This window comes from Camelus bactrianus, chromosome 18 (genome assembly GCF_048773025.1).
Source record: "Camelus bactrianus isolate YW-2024 breed Bactrian camel chromosome 18, ASM4877302v1, whole genome shotgun sequence".
NCBI lineage: Eukaryota > Metazoa > Chordata > Mammalia > Artiodactyla > Camelidae > Camelus > Camelus bactrianus.
This window is the reverse complement of record NC_133556.1, coordinates 23,541,380-23,555,255: the sequence shown is the minus strand read 5'-3', so window position 1 is coordinate 23,555,255 and position 13,876 is coordinate 23,541,380. Positions and strand designations below refer to the sequence as shown.

Here is a 13,876-nt window from a genome sequence, read left to right as displayed (position 1 = left end):
GAAGAAAAGTCAGCCCATAGGTTCGACTAAAAAGCCTGGACTCAAAGCATGTTTACAAAGGTTGGTGGAAATGACCAGCAGAGAAGGGAAAATACCCAGGAGAGAGAAGAGCAAACAAAACAAGCCGGTATTTGACAAGGAGACAGGGACTAGCCTCTGACAGGTGCAGGGACTCCTCTTCACTGTAAAGGAGAGAAGTAAAAAGGCCGGGGCCAGGCTTGGGGCAGACCTGTGGATCACGTGGTAAGAAAATGAAGTGACTCTTCTCTGGTGGCTTCTATTTTCATTGAGAGGCCTGGTCATCAGCTGAGTGGGAAGTGGGGAGAGAGATGGTAAAAACACAGACATCGTAGAGAGTTGAAAAGGGAGTTTCTAAATCAGAAAAGAAGGATTTGGGGGCATAACTAAATATTTACTTGAAGCTTGTGGTCATAAATTTAAAGTGACAAATTGACTCAGGTATACATCATGTTTTCCAGCAATATTCATATGCTCAGAACTAGAGAAGATGGATGATCAGATACAACCAGGGCTGGGACTTAGACTAGCGCAATGGAAGGAGGGAGGAGCAAGGGCAGGAAGAAAGGATAGTGATGGACCAGGCAGGTAAGAAGAGAAGTCAAGACAGGGGAGGGGGAGGTAACCGAGAGTGAAAAAGCAATGGGGGCCAACTGATGGCTGAAATGATGAACCAGAGTAAGTGAACAAGAAGGACAAGACGTGGTGCTCGCAAAGGAAATGATAGAGGTGGCGCAGTTACCGGTGAGAAGACCCATGATGCTACCAAGGGAGCAGAGGGCTAAGGGGAGGTGGAAGTAAGGACTGCTGACCACATGGCCCAGACACAGACAAGACAGAGCATCCGGTGGATGCTGAAGTCACCCAGAAGGAGGAGAGAGGCAGTAGTGGAAAGACGAGCCAAAGCCAGGCGAAAGACAACGAGCCAAAGCCAGGCTGCTGGTGAATGCCCTGCCCAGGAAGGCAGCAGGCAGAGGGGTGACAGAGCTGGTGACACAGCCCGGGGAAGAACTGCGGCTCCTGGGAAGGGGGAATTCAAGTGGTCTGAAAGTGGCACAGGGAAACCAGGATGCCTGCTGTGGCCTGGCTGCAGATGCAGAAAGAGACAGAGGTGAAATCACCTGTGTCTGGGAGCGCTGCAGGGGGACGGTAACCAGAGGAGTCACCTGCTTCCACGTCAGACAAGGATGTCAAAGGCACTTCTGAGAAGACTGCCAGGAGAGAAGGGTCTGGCATCTGCAGACCCTGAGTGAAAAGACTTGAAGGTCTAGGTCAGATTTAGGGAGTAACAGTTGCACAGGGATAAGAGCCCTGGTAATAATGGATGACCTAGGAGTCCCAACGCAGCTGTGACTAAAATATCCCAAAGCTGGACTGTAAAACAATGAGAATGAGGCACCCTCCAACTTGGCCGTTTCTCTCCTTTTGTTTATAAAAGCATCAGGCTGGAAATTACACATCCGTATGAGTCTGGTTAAAGCAGTTCCTTCAAAAGAATTCTGTACTTAGTCCGCTAACTACATTTGTAACTTGTATTTGATAATGGCGTTCAGAGACAAGTAAGAGCCAAAGGAAATAAATCGTTTTATTACACCCAAATTGTGTTACCAAGCTGGTTCACAAACCAGGTTAAGCAGTTTGGATTCCAAAATTGTCTTAATATTTCTAAAAATCAAAATCATCAACTGAAATTAAGGTGCACCACCACAAAAGCAATTAAAAAACATGACATGGATCCTAAAGGCCTCGCAAAGAGATCACACTGAGGGGGAGAGAATTTATTTGAGGTCTATGTTCTAGTACCTTTGCTGAGAAAAATCTCCTTCCTTACTTCATTCAATAATATATTCACCATGAAAAAGAATACAATTTATGACAATAACTAAGTTAAAAGTAGCTATTGACCTTAGAGCAGCAGGAACTTAATATTGCTGGGAAAACCAGAGGCTTTCCCAAACACTTAGGGAAGTAAATGAATGGAGGAGGTGGCATAGATATTGCTCAGTGCTTAGCATGCACAAGGTCATGGGTTCAATCCCTGATACATCCACTAATAAAAAATAAAGGAGGGAGAGGGTATAGCTGAGTCGTAGCGTGCATGCTTAGCATGCATGAAGTCCTGGGTTCAGTACCCAGTACCTCTGTTAAAATAAATAAATAAATCTAATTACCCACCCCCAAAACAAAACAGGTAAAAAAAATTAAATTAAATGTTTAAATAAATAAATAAATAAATAAATAAATAAATAAAATGAATGGAGGAAGGAAAACCACTCTCGTGTGTGCTGAAGTCCCATATTCATCGAACATTTAACAGTCACCTCCCTGATACAGAAGAAGAATCGAGCTCTGCACAGGGGTATGGAATGGGACGCAGCCCCCACCCCGAAAGCTTTTTTCTCCAAAGACCATCTCCACATTACTGGAATATGGCTACTTTGAAACGTGACACACTAACCACTTGTCTCACTGAAAGAAAACAGGGAAGCATTCCCCACTAGTGGCGAGCACGTCACAGCAGTGGTAGAACAAGATCCACTCGGTGGAACCAGGAGTTGGAGAGGCCTCATTAGGGCTAAATGAAGTAGCAGCTACTCTCCTGTTCAGTTCTTGGTTGACTAGGCTTTCAAAAAGGGGCACAACAGAAGAGTGTTTTTTTTTTTTTTTTTAACTCTATGGCTACACATCATGGACTGGAAATCTGAAATTCTGCCTCAGGCATCAGGCACAAAAAGACAATTCTCAACCAAATCCAGATTTACAAGTTCTGAAGAGAAGCCACACATAATCTTACCGTTGCGAAAAACTTTATTGAAGTCAAACCCTTGGCTTGCTAGGAAGTCAATACTTGAGCTCTGAAACAAGAGTAAAGAGAACACACATTTTGGTGATGTCCGTGGCAGGTATGTGAACAGAAGCAGAGAAGGAACTCAGGCGAGTAAAGAAAGGCAACCAGGCAAGGAAGCAGCACCCAAAGGTCAGAGGACAAGGCATTCTACTCCATGGCTGCCAAATAACCCCTTAATTTACCAAACCATCTGGGTTCTCCTCCTTTATAGCTTATAAAACAAGTATCCTTTGTTTCACAACATTTAAAAAAATTTCACTTGCTGAACATGTATTCCGTCAATAGGCAGGAAACTCCTGATTGCTATACCAACTAGGAGACTATAAATGTATTTATTTTATCTCACCCCAGGTTCAACTTTAAGGTAGCCCACGTGCGCAGATTATAAAGTATCAATATCCACTTCAAATTAGATTCTGAAAACCCAAAAACTTAATTGGATGTTCTTTACATTCAAAATCAAAATATACAAGGGAGGGTGAGGCTATAGCTCAGTGGTAGATCACATGCGTAGCAAGCACGAGGTCCTGGGTTCAATCCCTAGTACCTTCATCTAAAAAAAAATAAAAAAAGAGAAAAATTCCCAGTAACAAGACTTACTATACACATATCTCAAAGCTAAAAGGTAAGTCAAAATACGTAAGTAACGTTAATAAAAAATTAAGTAAATACTACTACCCAAGAATGGCAAAATTCCACAAAGCTCTTACTCAAACTGACAGAAGACTGGGAAACATCACTGTAGCTTCTCTAATTTTATTCTTGTTTTCAGTCAGAACATCAGAGGGCAGCATGCTTGGATCATTTTCGTGCAGCCCCTCATAGAAACTAGCCTTCCTGACCTGTACTTTGACGTTACATCATCACTCTAGACTGAGGGATGCTGTACCAGCTCCATTAATCTCAGCACAGTATTCACTTTAGAGATGTGGGCAAAGACAAGGTTTTCTCCATTAATGACTTCTTTTTGGTAACAGAAGGGGAAATGTTCTGAGGTCTCTAGTCTAAGGAAACTGAACGTCTCCTAATCCTGGTTTGTTCCGGTCCTGTGGGCCTCAGAAATGACTGCGGGTTTCCCTGTTTTCTTGGCTGGTAGGAAGCTCACAGACAAACAGGTCAGACTTTCTTTGGCATAAATTCTGTGTTCTAATCATACCATAGTAAGCAGATCCCCATATGTCTTTTCTTCCAATTTTTCATTCACTTAATTTTTTAATCTTACGTTAAAAGGTATTTACCTTTTACATACTGCATATACTTTTATATACTGTATGTATCTTCATTAGCTGACGCAAATTGTTTTTAAACTATGAGATATAAAAGGCAATCTTACCACACAAATACACACACACAAATGTGGGTACAGGCATACCATTTTCCATCCTGTCCAGGTTTTCTGCCGTCTAAAATAAGCAACCATCCCCCCTACATCTTCCCTTTTTATTGTGTTCTGAATCAAGACCCAGTGTCTTCTGACTTGGGCCACATGCCTCCTTTCTACCTACCGTGCCTGAGTATTCTTACAATTGTGCCCACCTGATATTCCATCACTGACAGAGACACCAAAAAATGGATTATGGAAAGGCATTTTTGTCCCTGCTGTCACTAGACTCCAAAGCATCCTAACTTCCTTTTTTTTTAAATATCCAGAGTCAGAGATTCGTCTATTCCCTTCTTGAAGCTATGTGTTTTCCACTCAAACAATACCCTTTAGATTGCACCAAACATGTGCTAAATGCCACTGAACTCTAGCCACTTAAAATGGCAAATTTTAGGTTATGTATTTTTTACCATAATAAAGAAAAAAATCCTTTGAACCAACCAGCCACTGTCTTTGGTTTGTCCTAAATGTACCATTTTCAGGATTCAAGAGATGAGCACAGCTACTGGGGAGGACAATTTGAGGCAGCTATCAAAACTGTCAATGCCTAAGAAATACGAATCAGCAATTCTGCTTCTAAGAAATCTATCCTATAAAAAATTCCTACATATACACAAAGACATACTCCACACAGATGTTGACTATGGCATTGTTAAAAATAGGGAACCATGGGAAAGCTTCTAAATTCCAATTAAACCAATTACACTTCTCCATAACATAAAATCGGACGGCATTGTGTTGAGTGAAAAATGTAAATTATATAAAATATGAGTACCCGAATTCTACGCATATTAAAGAAAAAAAGCTAAAATTATTTACATACACGTAAACACACAGGTATATGTACGTATGTGTATAAAAGAAATGAAACAGGGAGGGAAAGGGGATTAAAAAAAGAAACTCATTTTTTACTCTATAGACAACAGCAGTGTCGTGATTTTTCATAACCATGTGTGCATGTTCTTCCGTGACTTCAACTATAGGTGTTCAGCTGGACAAAGGAAGAAAAGGAAAAGAGGGGAAAACAATGCAGATGCCATGCCATTCTGCCTGCCATCCACTGGATGGGCACGTGCCCTGGGCATGTGTGTGGCTCTCGGGCAGCCCGTTCCTCGACACCCTACCTGGTGCAAGAATCTCACTGTGTGGACAGATGCTTATTTTTCAAGGAGCGTACTAGGTTGTTTCGCCCGCCAAATCCTCCCTGCTTTAATGGTAACAGAAGTTTTTCAAGAGTGATTTTTGACTAGACCCAATGTTCACCCTACTTGCTGACTCTAGAAGCTGCTTGTAAGATGAAACTCTGGTACAGTCATAGAATTTCAAACAAAACAAAACCCACCTTAGACAGAGGATGGAAGAAAAACATTCAAAGATATCATCATTTACCTCTCCACAGAATTCACAAGTTTACCTGCTAGGTCTAAACTTCTTCCCTGCTTTTGCTTTTTTCCAGATTAGAGAATCGCAGCATTTTTATCCCATTGTGCATTTTAGACATTAGTCTCTGCCCTTTGATGTCTTTCTTTCTTTAAGGAGTGGCTGGCAATGATAACTGCATGAAGTATTCCAGGTATAGCCACAGAATGGCTTTGTACAATAGGCAGGGTTAGTTTGATCTGTTTCCGATTCATTTCCTAGAATAACTGTGTTTGTGTCGGTCTTTTAGAACAAAGTACCACCCCTAAAGTGTCTCGTTGCCACTGTCTGCATTTGTTTGATTAACCTCTGGCTAAGGTCATGGAACCCTCTTTTAAGTAACTGTCTTCTGGTACTGCTGGAAAACTATATCCACATAAATTTCCAAAGTGAGCCTACTTTTCTTAGTAAAAATCTACAAATACTGTTTAAATAAGTAACCTACACTAAAGTGACTGGTAAATAGCTGTTAACTGATCACAAGGTAAAGGAAGTATCAACTATGGCTTATTTGCTAATGTAAGAAAAAGTTAAGTTGCAAAACCAAAATTACCTTCTCTTCAGCCCCAGGCATGCAATTAATACTCAATTTCATTAGTTAATATCCTGCCTTATTACAGGAAGAATTTGACATGATTCAGTCACTCAGAAGCCTACCCTCCAGGTTTTAACTGCACTGCTACTTAACCTGCAGGAAAAGGGAAAGATGGGAAGACTCAGAGGAACCAATGATGCTACAGGGAGAGAAGTTGGGGCACAACATTATAAGGGAGAAAAGATGAACACTCAGCTTTTATCACATATCTAAACACCATACCATTTATTCACATTCTCCTTATACATTACAACAGATTATTAAGATGGTACAAAGGGGAAACCGATATTCACTGAGCATCTACCAGATCAGCTACAACTCTAGAGAGAGTGCACTAAGGGGCAACATCCCTGTATCCTTACCCTGGCTCTTAAGTCAGCCCTCCCCACCTCAGGAGGAAACAGTGGTCTTTTTCTACCCTCTCTTTCCTGACTGGTGAGTTTGGGAAAAGAAATTGAGCGTATTCAGTTTAGCCCCTTCTGGGTTCTCTCTTTTCAAAGAGGATACACACATACTCTGCTCTTGCAGAAAACAAAGCTCTCCCCTTGGAGGTGGGTGCAATGATAATGGGATGGGAAGACACCTGCAAGTCCCGATCTGCAGGTTCAATTCAAGGGAAAGACATTAAAAATTCCCAAAGAGCCACATTACAAAGCCGTGTTCTCAAATTCAGCTTTACTAAAAATAAAGCTCATGTTCTCATTTCCATCTGCCTGCCTCCTCCCACTCACTCCTTAACTGATTTTCAAGTAAAGGGGGGAGACGGCAGTGTCATCAATTTACAACCCTAAAACTGAAGGTCAGAGAGGTGAAATGATGTGCCCAAAGTGCAAAGTTAGTGGTAGACTTAAATTTTAAAGAGAATTCTGATTCCACATTTCCACACTGCCTCATCAGCAAATCGTAACAGAAAAAAACTCAATTATGCTACTAACCTGACAAACAAATTTGACATCTGGTGAGGATCTTTTGAAGGGTTTCGGGAAAACATAGAAGTTAAATGACTTTGTTATATACCTGGGGAAAACAAGATAAAATGAGACTTAGGGGTTACATTATGCCATGACAAAAGAATTCCCACCACTTGTTAAAACAACCTACTTTGAATCTGTGCAGTCATACTTAAAAGTGCAAAGGCCAAACTGAAACAGCAAAAAGTCCATGGAATGCTGGAAAAGGGAAATAAAATATCTGTCAAAACAAGTGCTGGATAGTCAATGTGAACAATAGTATTCTCAATCAAGTGGGCTTTCAGATTACTCAACTTGACTTTGGCAGAATATCTCCAATTAGAAGAGATTACAGATTATATATCAGAAGCATTATTAATTTGTAAACATTTCTTAATATTTTTACCAACTAAGCACCCATCCATCATCCAGAGTAACATGTTAAGCCTATTTCCCAATGATTAAAATAACCACATCATATTTCCCATAAATCAAATTAACACTGAAAATATTAAACTTTCCCCGAAATGTTTTCCAGCAAACAATTATTTTTGCTGTTGTTTTAAATAACACTAAATTAATATCATTTCACAGCTAGAGTTGAGAAGTTAATGATCAAAGTTTAATGATTTTATTCCTGTATAATTCAACACATGGAGGACCAACATGGGAGAAAAAAAGATTTTCTAGCACATCCACATACCTTTTTAAGCTTCTGGTACCTTTCTTCTGGAGTGTCAAAACCATTTGTTAATGCAGTGACTGAAGGGCCATCGCTGATTCCTAGATTTTAAGAAATAAAAGTTTTTAACTTGTTAATAAATGCTACTGTAAAAATGCCAATCAAGTATTCAATGGCTCTATAATTTCATATTCTTATGAATTAAGATTAATTGGAAATGCCCCCTCCTCCACTTTTTCAAAATGAGCATTAATTTCACTAGCCACCAACCTAAACTCTGTAATAATGAATTTATAGAGAGTAAACGTTTCAGTTTGAGAATGGGCAGTTTCAGTGTCTAAAATAGGCTTCAAATATAGAAAACCCTATAGAGGAGAGGCTCCACCAAAAAACTTAGAACTAGTAAATAAATTCAGTAAAGTTGCAGGATGCAAAATAAAAATACAGAAATCTGTTGTATTTCTATACGCTAACAATGACTACTAGGAAGTGAAATTAAGAAAACAATCCCACTTACAACTGCATCAAAAAGAATAAAATACTGAGGAATAAATTTAACCAAGAAGGTGAAAGACCTACACTACGAGAACTATAGGACACTGATGAGAAAACACTGAAGACAACACAAATAAATGGAAAGAGAGACTGTCCTTGTGAGTTGTAAGAATTAATATTGTTAAAATGTCCATGTTACTCAAAGCAATCTACAGATTCAATGCAATCCCTACCAAAATACCCATGGCATTCTGCACAGAACTAGAACAAATAATCCTAAAATTTGTATGGAACCACAAAAGACTCCAAATAGCCCAAGCGATCTTGAGATACCATCTCACAACTGTCAGAATGGTTATTATCAAAAAGACAAGAAATAACAAGTCTTGGCAAGGATGTGGAGAAAAGGAAACCCTTGTGCACTATCAGTAGGAATGTCAACTGGTCCAGCCACTATGGAAAAAAAAGAATGGAGGTTACTCAAATTAGTAAAAATAAATCTAGCATACGATCCAGCAATTCCACTCCTGGGTATTTATCAGAAGAAAAAATTAATTTTTCTCCAGTAATTCTAACTTGAAAAGATATGTGCATCCCAATGTCACTGCAGCATTATTTATAACAGCCAAGATATGGAAGCAGCCTAAGTGTCCAAGGACAGATGAATAGAAGACGATAGATAGATGGACAGACAGACAGACAGAAAGTGAAGTATTACTCAAGCCATAAAAAGGGTAAAATCTTACCACTGGCTACAACATGGATGGACCTAGAGGGTATTATGTTAAGTGAAACAAGTCAGACAGAGAAGAGCAAATACCATTCGATTTCACTTACTGGTGTAATCTAAAAAACAAAACAAAACAGAAACAGACTTATAGATACAGAGATTAAACTGATGGCTGCCAGATGGGAAGAGCCAAATAGGTGAAGGGGTTTAGGAAATACAAACTTTCACTTACAGAATAAATAAGTTACAGGGATGTAAGGCACAGCATAGGGAATATAGCCAATAATATTGTAATAACTTTGTACCGTGACAGACGGTAACTAGACTCATCGTGGTGATTTCCATAATGTATAAAAATATCAAATCATTATGCTGTACACCTGAAACTAATGTAATATTATAATTAGGTATAATTATAATTCAATAAAAATAGGTTTCAAAACACAGTCATGATTTAAGAAAACAATTTCTATGATTCAATAAGCTTTGCCGCTTTCAAAAGATTAATGCTAATAAGACATCAACAAATCCTGATGTGTCTTATTGTGAGAGTACCAGTCTCAGCCAACAGTCTGGCACAACATCTATACAACAAAGGTGTATTTAAGGTCAATCGACAATTATTTGTGGTGAAAACGCTTAGCTTTTCAGGGAATTGATTCCAACTAGAAACTGCATGTTTAATTAAAGCCAAAGATTACCTCCAGTATGGATTCCTTTAGAAAGAGCTTAAGTTTTTTAAACATTGGACATCTATACCAAAAGGAACCAACTGTTCATACTGACTTCAACAATTTAAAAATTAGTCTTTGATCCAAAAGAGAAAAAAAAACTTTGCAATTGTAACTGTGGATAAAATATTAAGCACAGCCCTGCAATGGGAGGCAATGAACACTTCCACTAACACCTAGAGGAATATCCTCATTCATCTGCAAAAGCCTGACCCTAAACACGGTAAACAAAGGACAAATACTGTATGATTCCACTTATAGGAAATGCCTAGAGCAATCAAATTCATAGAGACAAAATCAAATCCAGAGGCAGAGGGGAGGGAGGAACTGGGAATTATTCTTCAATGGGTAGAGTGTTTCAGTTCCCAAAGATGAAAACGTTCTGGAGGTGGATACGCAACAGTGTGAATGTACTTAATGCTACTGAACTGTAAACTACTTAAAAATGGTTAAAATGATCAATTTTATGTGCATTTCACTACACAAAAAAGCCTGATCCTAACACTCAAGCTCTGTCCCACGCACCTGTCCAATTGTTCTTTAAGCAGCACCAAAACCATAAACTTTATCTGCAGCCCTCAGAGTTGCAATCACAAACCCAATCACAAACCCCACCGCACCTATTCAGTGCTTTTGAAACGTTTAAGAAGAAATGTTGAGACTTATGCAACTTGCTCAAGGCGAAAGCAGGGTGCACGGGCCAGAAGGCGAGATTAGGGGGAGGTGGGGTGGGCAGGAGCAGGCTTGGCAATGCACAGCAAGGTGCCAGCCTCCAGCTTGCAAGCAAGGGATACCTGAAAACTCCCCATCGATGGCGAAGAAGTCGGCCTCCTCTATGGCTTGGTACACTTTATGAAGATTACTCTTAAAATCTGCGGAGAAACCGAGAAGAGGCTCAGAAGCGGTGGCCCGGCTTCCTGCCCACGGGCTCTTAGGGGAAGAGGGAAAGAGGGCCGAAAAGCTCCTAAGGCTTTGGGCGGGAGGGTAAGTCCCCGAGGGGTACAGGGCCAGAGGGAGTCAAGTCCCCGAGGGGCGCAAGGGCCGGAGGGAAAGAAGCACCAAGGGTGCACGAGCCTGAGAGCGACAAGGCCCGGGGAGGGGGGGTGCCCGGGTTAGGAAACGACAAGGCGCCCAGGGTTGCACGCGCCAGAGAGGAACAAGGCCCCAAGAGGCGCAAAACGGGAGCAAACCCCTGAGGGGCTGCCTCTGCCCCAGGCCCCGACAAGAAAACCCGCCGTGGTCCGGGCCTAGTTGACCGGGTGAGGGAGACCGCAGGGACGCGGGGAAGTGCACGGTGGACACGCACTGCTCCTGATTATCTCCATTCTGCAGTGTGGCCAGACACCCGGCCCCGCCAGGCCCGCCTCGGCCGTTCCACTCGCGGAGTTCCGCGGCACCAGCAGAAGCAGAAGCGGCGGAGACCGCGGGGACGACTTCCGGAAACAGCGCGCGCCGGCGCGCGTCACGTGCGCTGCGTCATGGAGGGGGCGGGGCCAAGAAGGGTTCCCGGGACACCGGAGGAGCGTGGCTACGAAGTCCCCTGGAGGCGTGGTCTAACTTGGGAGGACCCGACTTGGGTCATTCAGCTTCAGAAAAAATGTGTGTCCTGACTTCCAGTCGATGCATAAATATTTCCTGAGTTCCCCTTATGTGCCAGGCACGCTGAAAGGAGTGAGGATATAGTGACGAATGAAAAAGACAAGGTCCTTACCCCACTGGAGCTTAACTTGAGGGAAGAATGAAAAGTCAGGCTGGAATCAAACTTGCTAGTTGGAAAGATCGCCATGCAGAGAAAAAGCAGGGTGCTGAAATAAGAATAATGGGAAAGAGGGTTAGTTAGAGAGGTACTGGGGAAAGCAAAGCTGAGATTTTTATCTAGGGCACTAGCCACTGAGTACTACAGCGAGTAAAACAGATGAGGTCATGCCTAATGGAGTTTTATGTTGATTTGAGGTTTGCTGTTGATTCCCAGAGCCTGTAACAATGCTGACATGTGTAGATGCTCAATAAACATGGGTTGAGCGAATAAATTCAGCCTCGTCTTTCACAAAAGCTTACTATGAAGCTGGTTAGAAGACCTGCTCTCAAAGGCAGCTCTGCCACTCATTAGGTCTGGAACTACTCAACCTACCTAAATCTCAATTTCCTCATACACTGAATATGGTTGAGGATCAGTGGTGACAACGTATGTGAACTGTAAAGCACTGTATAGATAAATATAGAATATTATTAGAGTTCTGACTTGCTGTCACCTTTCCCCCATTCACACCTTAGGTTTGAGAGAAATACTGAATAGAAACCACTTGTGCTTTTTGAAAAGAAGATAACCACTTCCCCCCAAAAGAAAATATTAAGTACCCTAAAGAACAAGTATGAGTCTGGCCATGTTTTCCCCCTGCTAGGTGCCACTAGTGCATTTCCCTCTCTTCATTCAAAGTAAATTTACATATAATTACTTATGCCCACTATTCCTAGTGTGAGCAGCAGAAAGTGATTACAAATTCAAGAGTTCAGATGGAATGGGAAGGTGAAAAACCAATAAGACAAGTAGTCAAACCTCAAGCTTGAAATATCTCTCTGCCTTCTGCTTTCAAGTTTAAAAGTCCTAAAGGGAAAGCACTAGCCACATATGGCCACTTAAATTTAAATTTTAAGTAAATTCAATAAATACCAAAACTTACTACAAAGCTACAATAATCAAAAACAGTGTGGTACTGGATGCAGAAAAATATAGAGACTAATGAAACAGTAGAGAGCCCCCAAATAAACCCTTGGAGATATGGTCAAATGACTTGCAACAAGGATGCCAAGATAATTCAATAAGGAATGGATAGTCTTTTCAACAAATGGCGTTGAGAAAACTGGACCTCCACATGCAAAAGAATGAAGTTAGACTCTTACCTAACATCATATAAAAAGTAACTCAAAGTAAGTCAAACACCTAAATATAAGAGCCAAAACTATAAGACTTTTAGAAGAAAACATAGAGCCAAAGCTTCATAACATTGGATTTGGCAACGATTTTTTGGCTATGATACCAAAAACAAAGGCAACAAAAGAAAAAATAGATGAACTGATCTACACCAAAATTAAAAACTTTTATGCATCAAAGGACACTATCATCAAGGTGAAAAAGCAACCCACAGAATGAGAGAAAATATTTGCAAATCATACTTTTGATAAAGGGTTAAAATCCATAATACAAATACATAAAGAACTCCTACAACTCTGGCACAAAAACAATCCAATTTTAAAATGGACAAAGGACTTAAACATTTCTCCAAAGAATATATGCAAATGGCCAACAAGCTCCTGAAAAGATGCTCAACATCACTAATGCAAATCAAAGCCACAATGAGATACCATTTCACACCTATTAGATGAGAAATTGAAACTTTATGAACTCCTGGTGGGAACGTAAAATGGTGCAGCCACTATAGAAAACAGTGTGGTCCTTCTTAAAAACATTAAAAATAGAATTACCATAGGATGGAGCAATTCTACTTCTGGGCGTACAGTCAAAATAACTGAAAGTAGACGTTTGAACAGGTTTGTACACCCATGTTCATAGCAGCAAAATTCACAATAGCCAAAAGGTGGAAACAACTCAAGTACCTATTCACAGATGAATGGATAAACAAAATATCATGTATATATACAATGAAATATTATTTTGCCTTTAAAAGGAGGGAAATTCTAACACATGCTACAGGGTAGATGAACCTGAAGGACATTATGTTAAGTGAAATAAGCCAGTTACAGCAGGGCAAACTTTGTATGATTCCACTTATATGTGGTACCTAGAATAGTCAAATTCATAGACAGAAAATGGAATGGTGGTTACCAGAAGCTGGGGAAGGAACTACTGGAATTGTTGAATGGGTACAGAATTTCAGTTTGGGAAGATGCTAAAGTCCTGTATATGGTGGGGATAATTGCACAACAATGTGGATATACTTATTGCCACTGAACTGCACACTTAAAAATGGTTAAAATGGTAAATTCCACATTATGTACCTCTTACCAT

The 13,876-nt window shown here is 40.6% G+C and overlaps 1 protein-coding gene across 6 annotated transcripts in view; it reads right to left on the bottom strand.

Annotated features, from left to right (window-relative positions):
• PARN (poly(A)-specific ribonuclease) overlaps nt 1–13,876 on the bottom strand; it is a 148,587-nt gene that overhangs the window by 134,131 nt on the left and 580 nt on the right. For 3 of the 6 annotated variants that reach the window (XM_010961111.2, XM_074346313.1, XM_010961113.3), the window contains exons 1-6: nt 11,156–11,313; nt 10,644–10,721; nt 7,915–7,994; nt 7,363–7,430; nt 7,197–7,278; nt 2,813–2,873 (exon numbers count right to left, since the gene is read on the bottom strand). In XM_010961111.2, coding sequence (XP_010959413.1) covers nt 2,813–2,873; nt 7,197–7,278; nt 7,363–7,430; nt 7,915–7,994; nt 10,644–10,721; nt 11,156–11,174 — 388 coding nt within the window. In that variant the 5' untranslated portion in view covers nt 11,175–11,313. Of the gene's footprint in view, nt 1–2,812; nt 2,874–7,196; nt 7,279–7,362; nt 7,431–7,914; nt 7,995–10,643; nt 10,722–11,155; nt 11,314–11,560; nt 11,655–13,876 lie in introns of those variants that run through there. The other 3 variants (XM_010961112.3, XM_045521250.2, XM_045521249.2) reach the window with 3 other exon arrangements.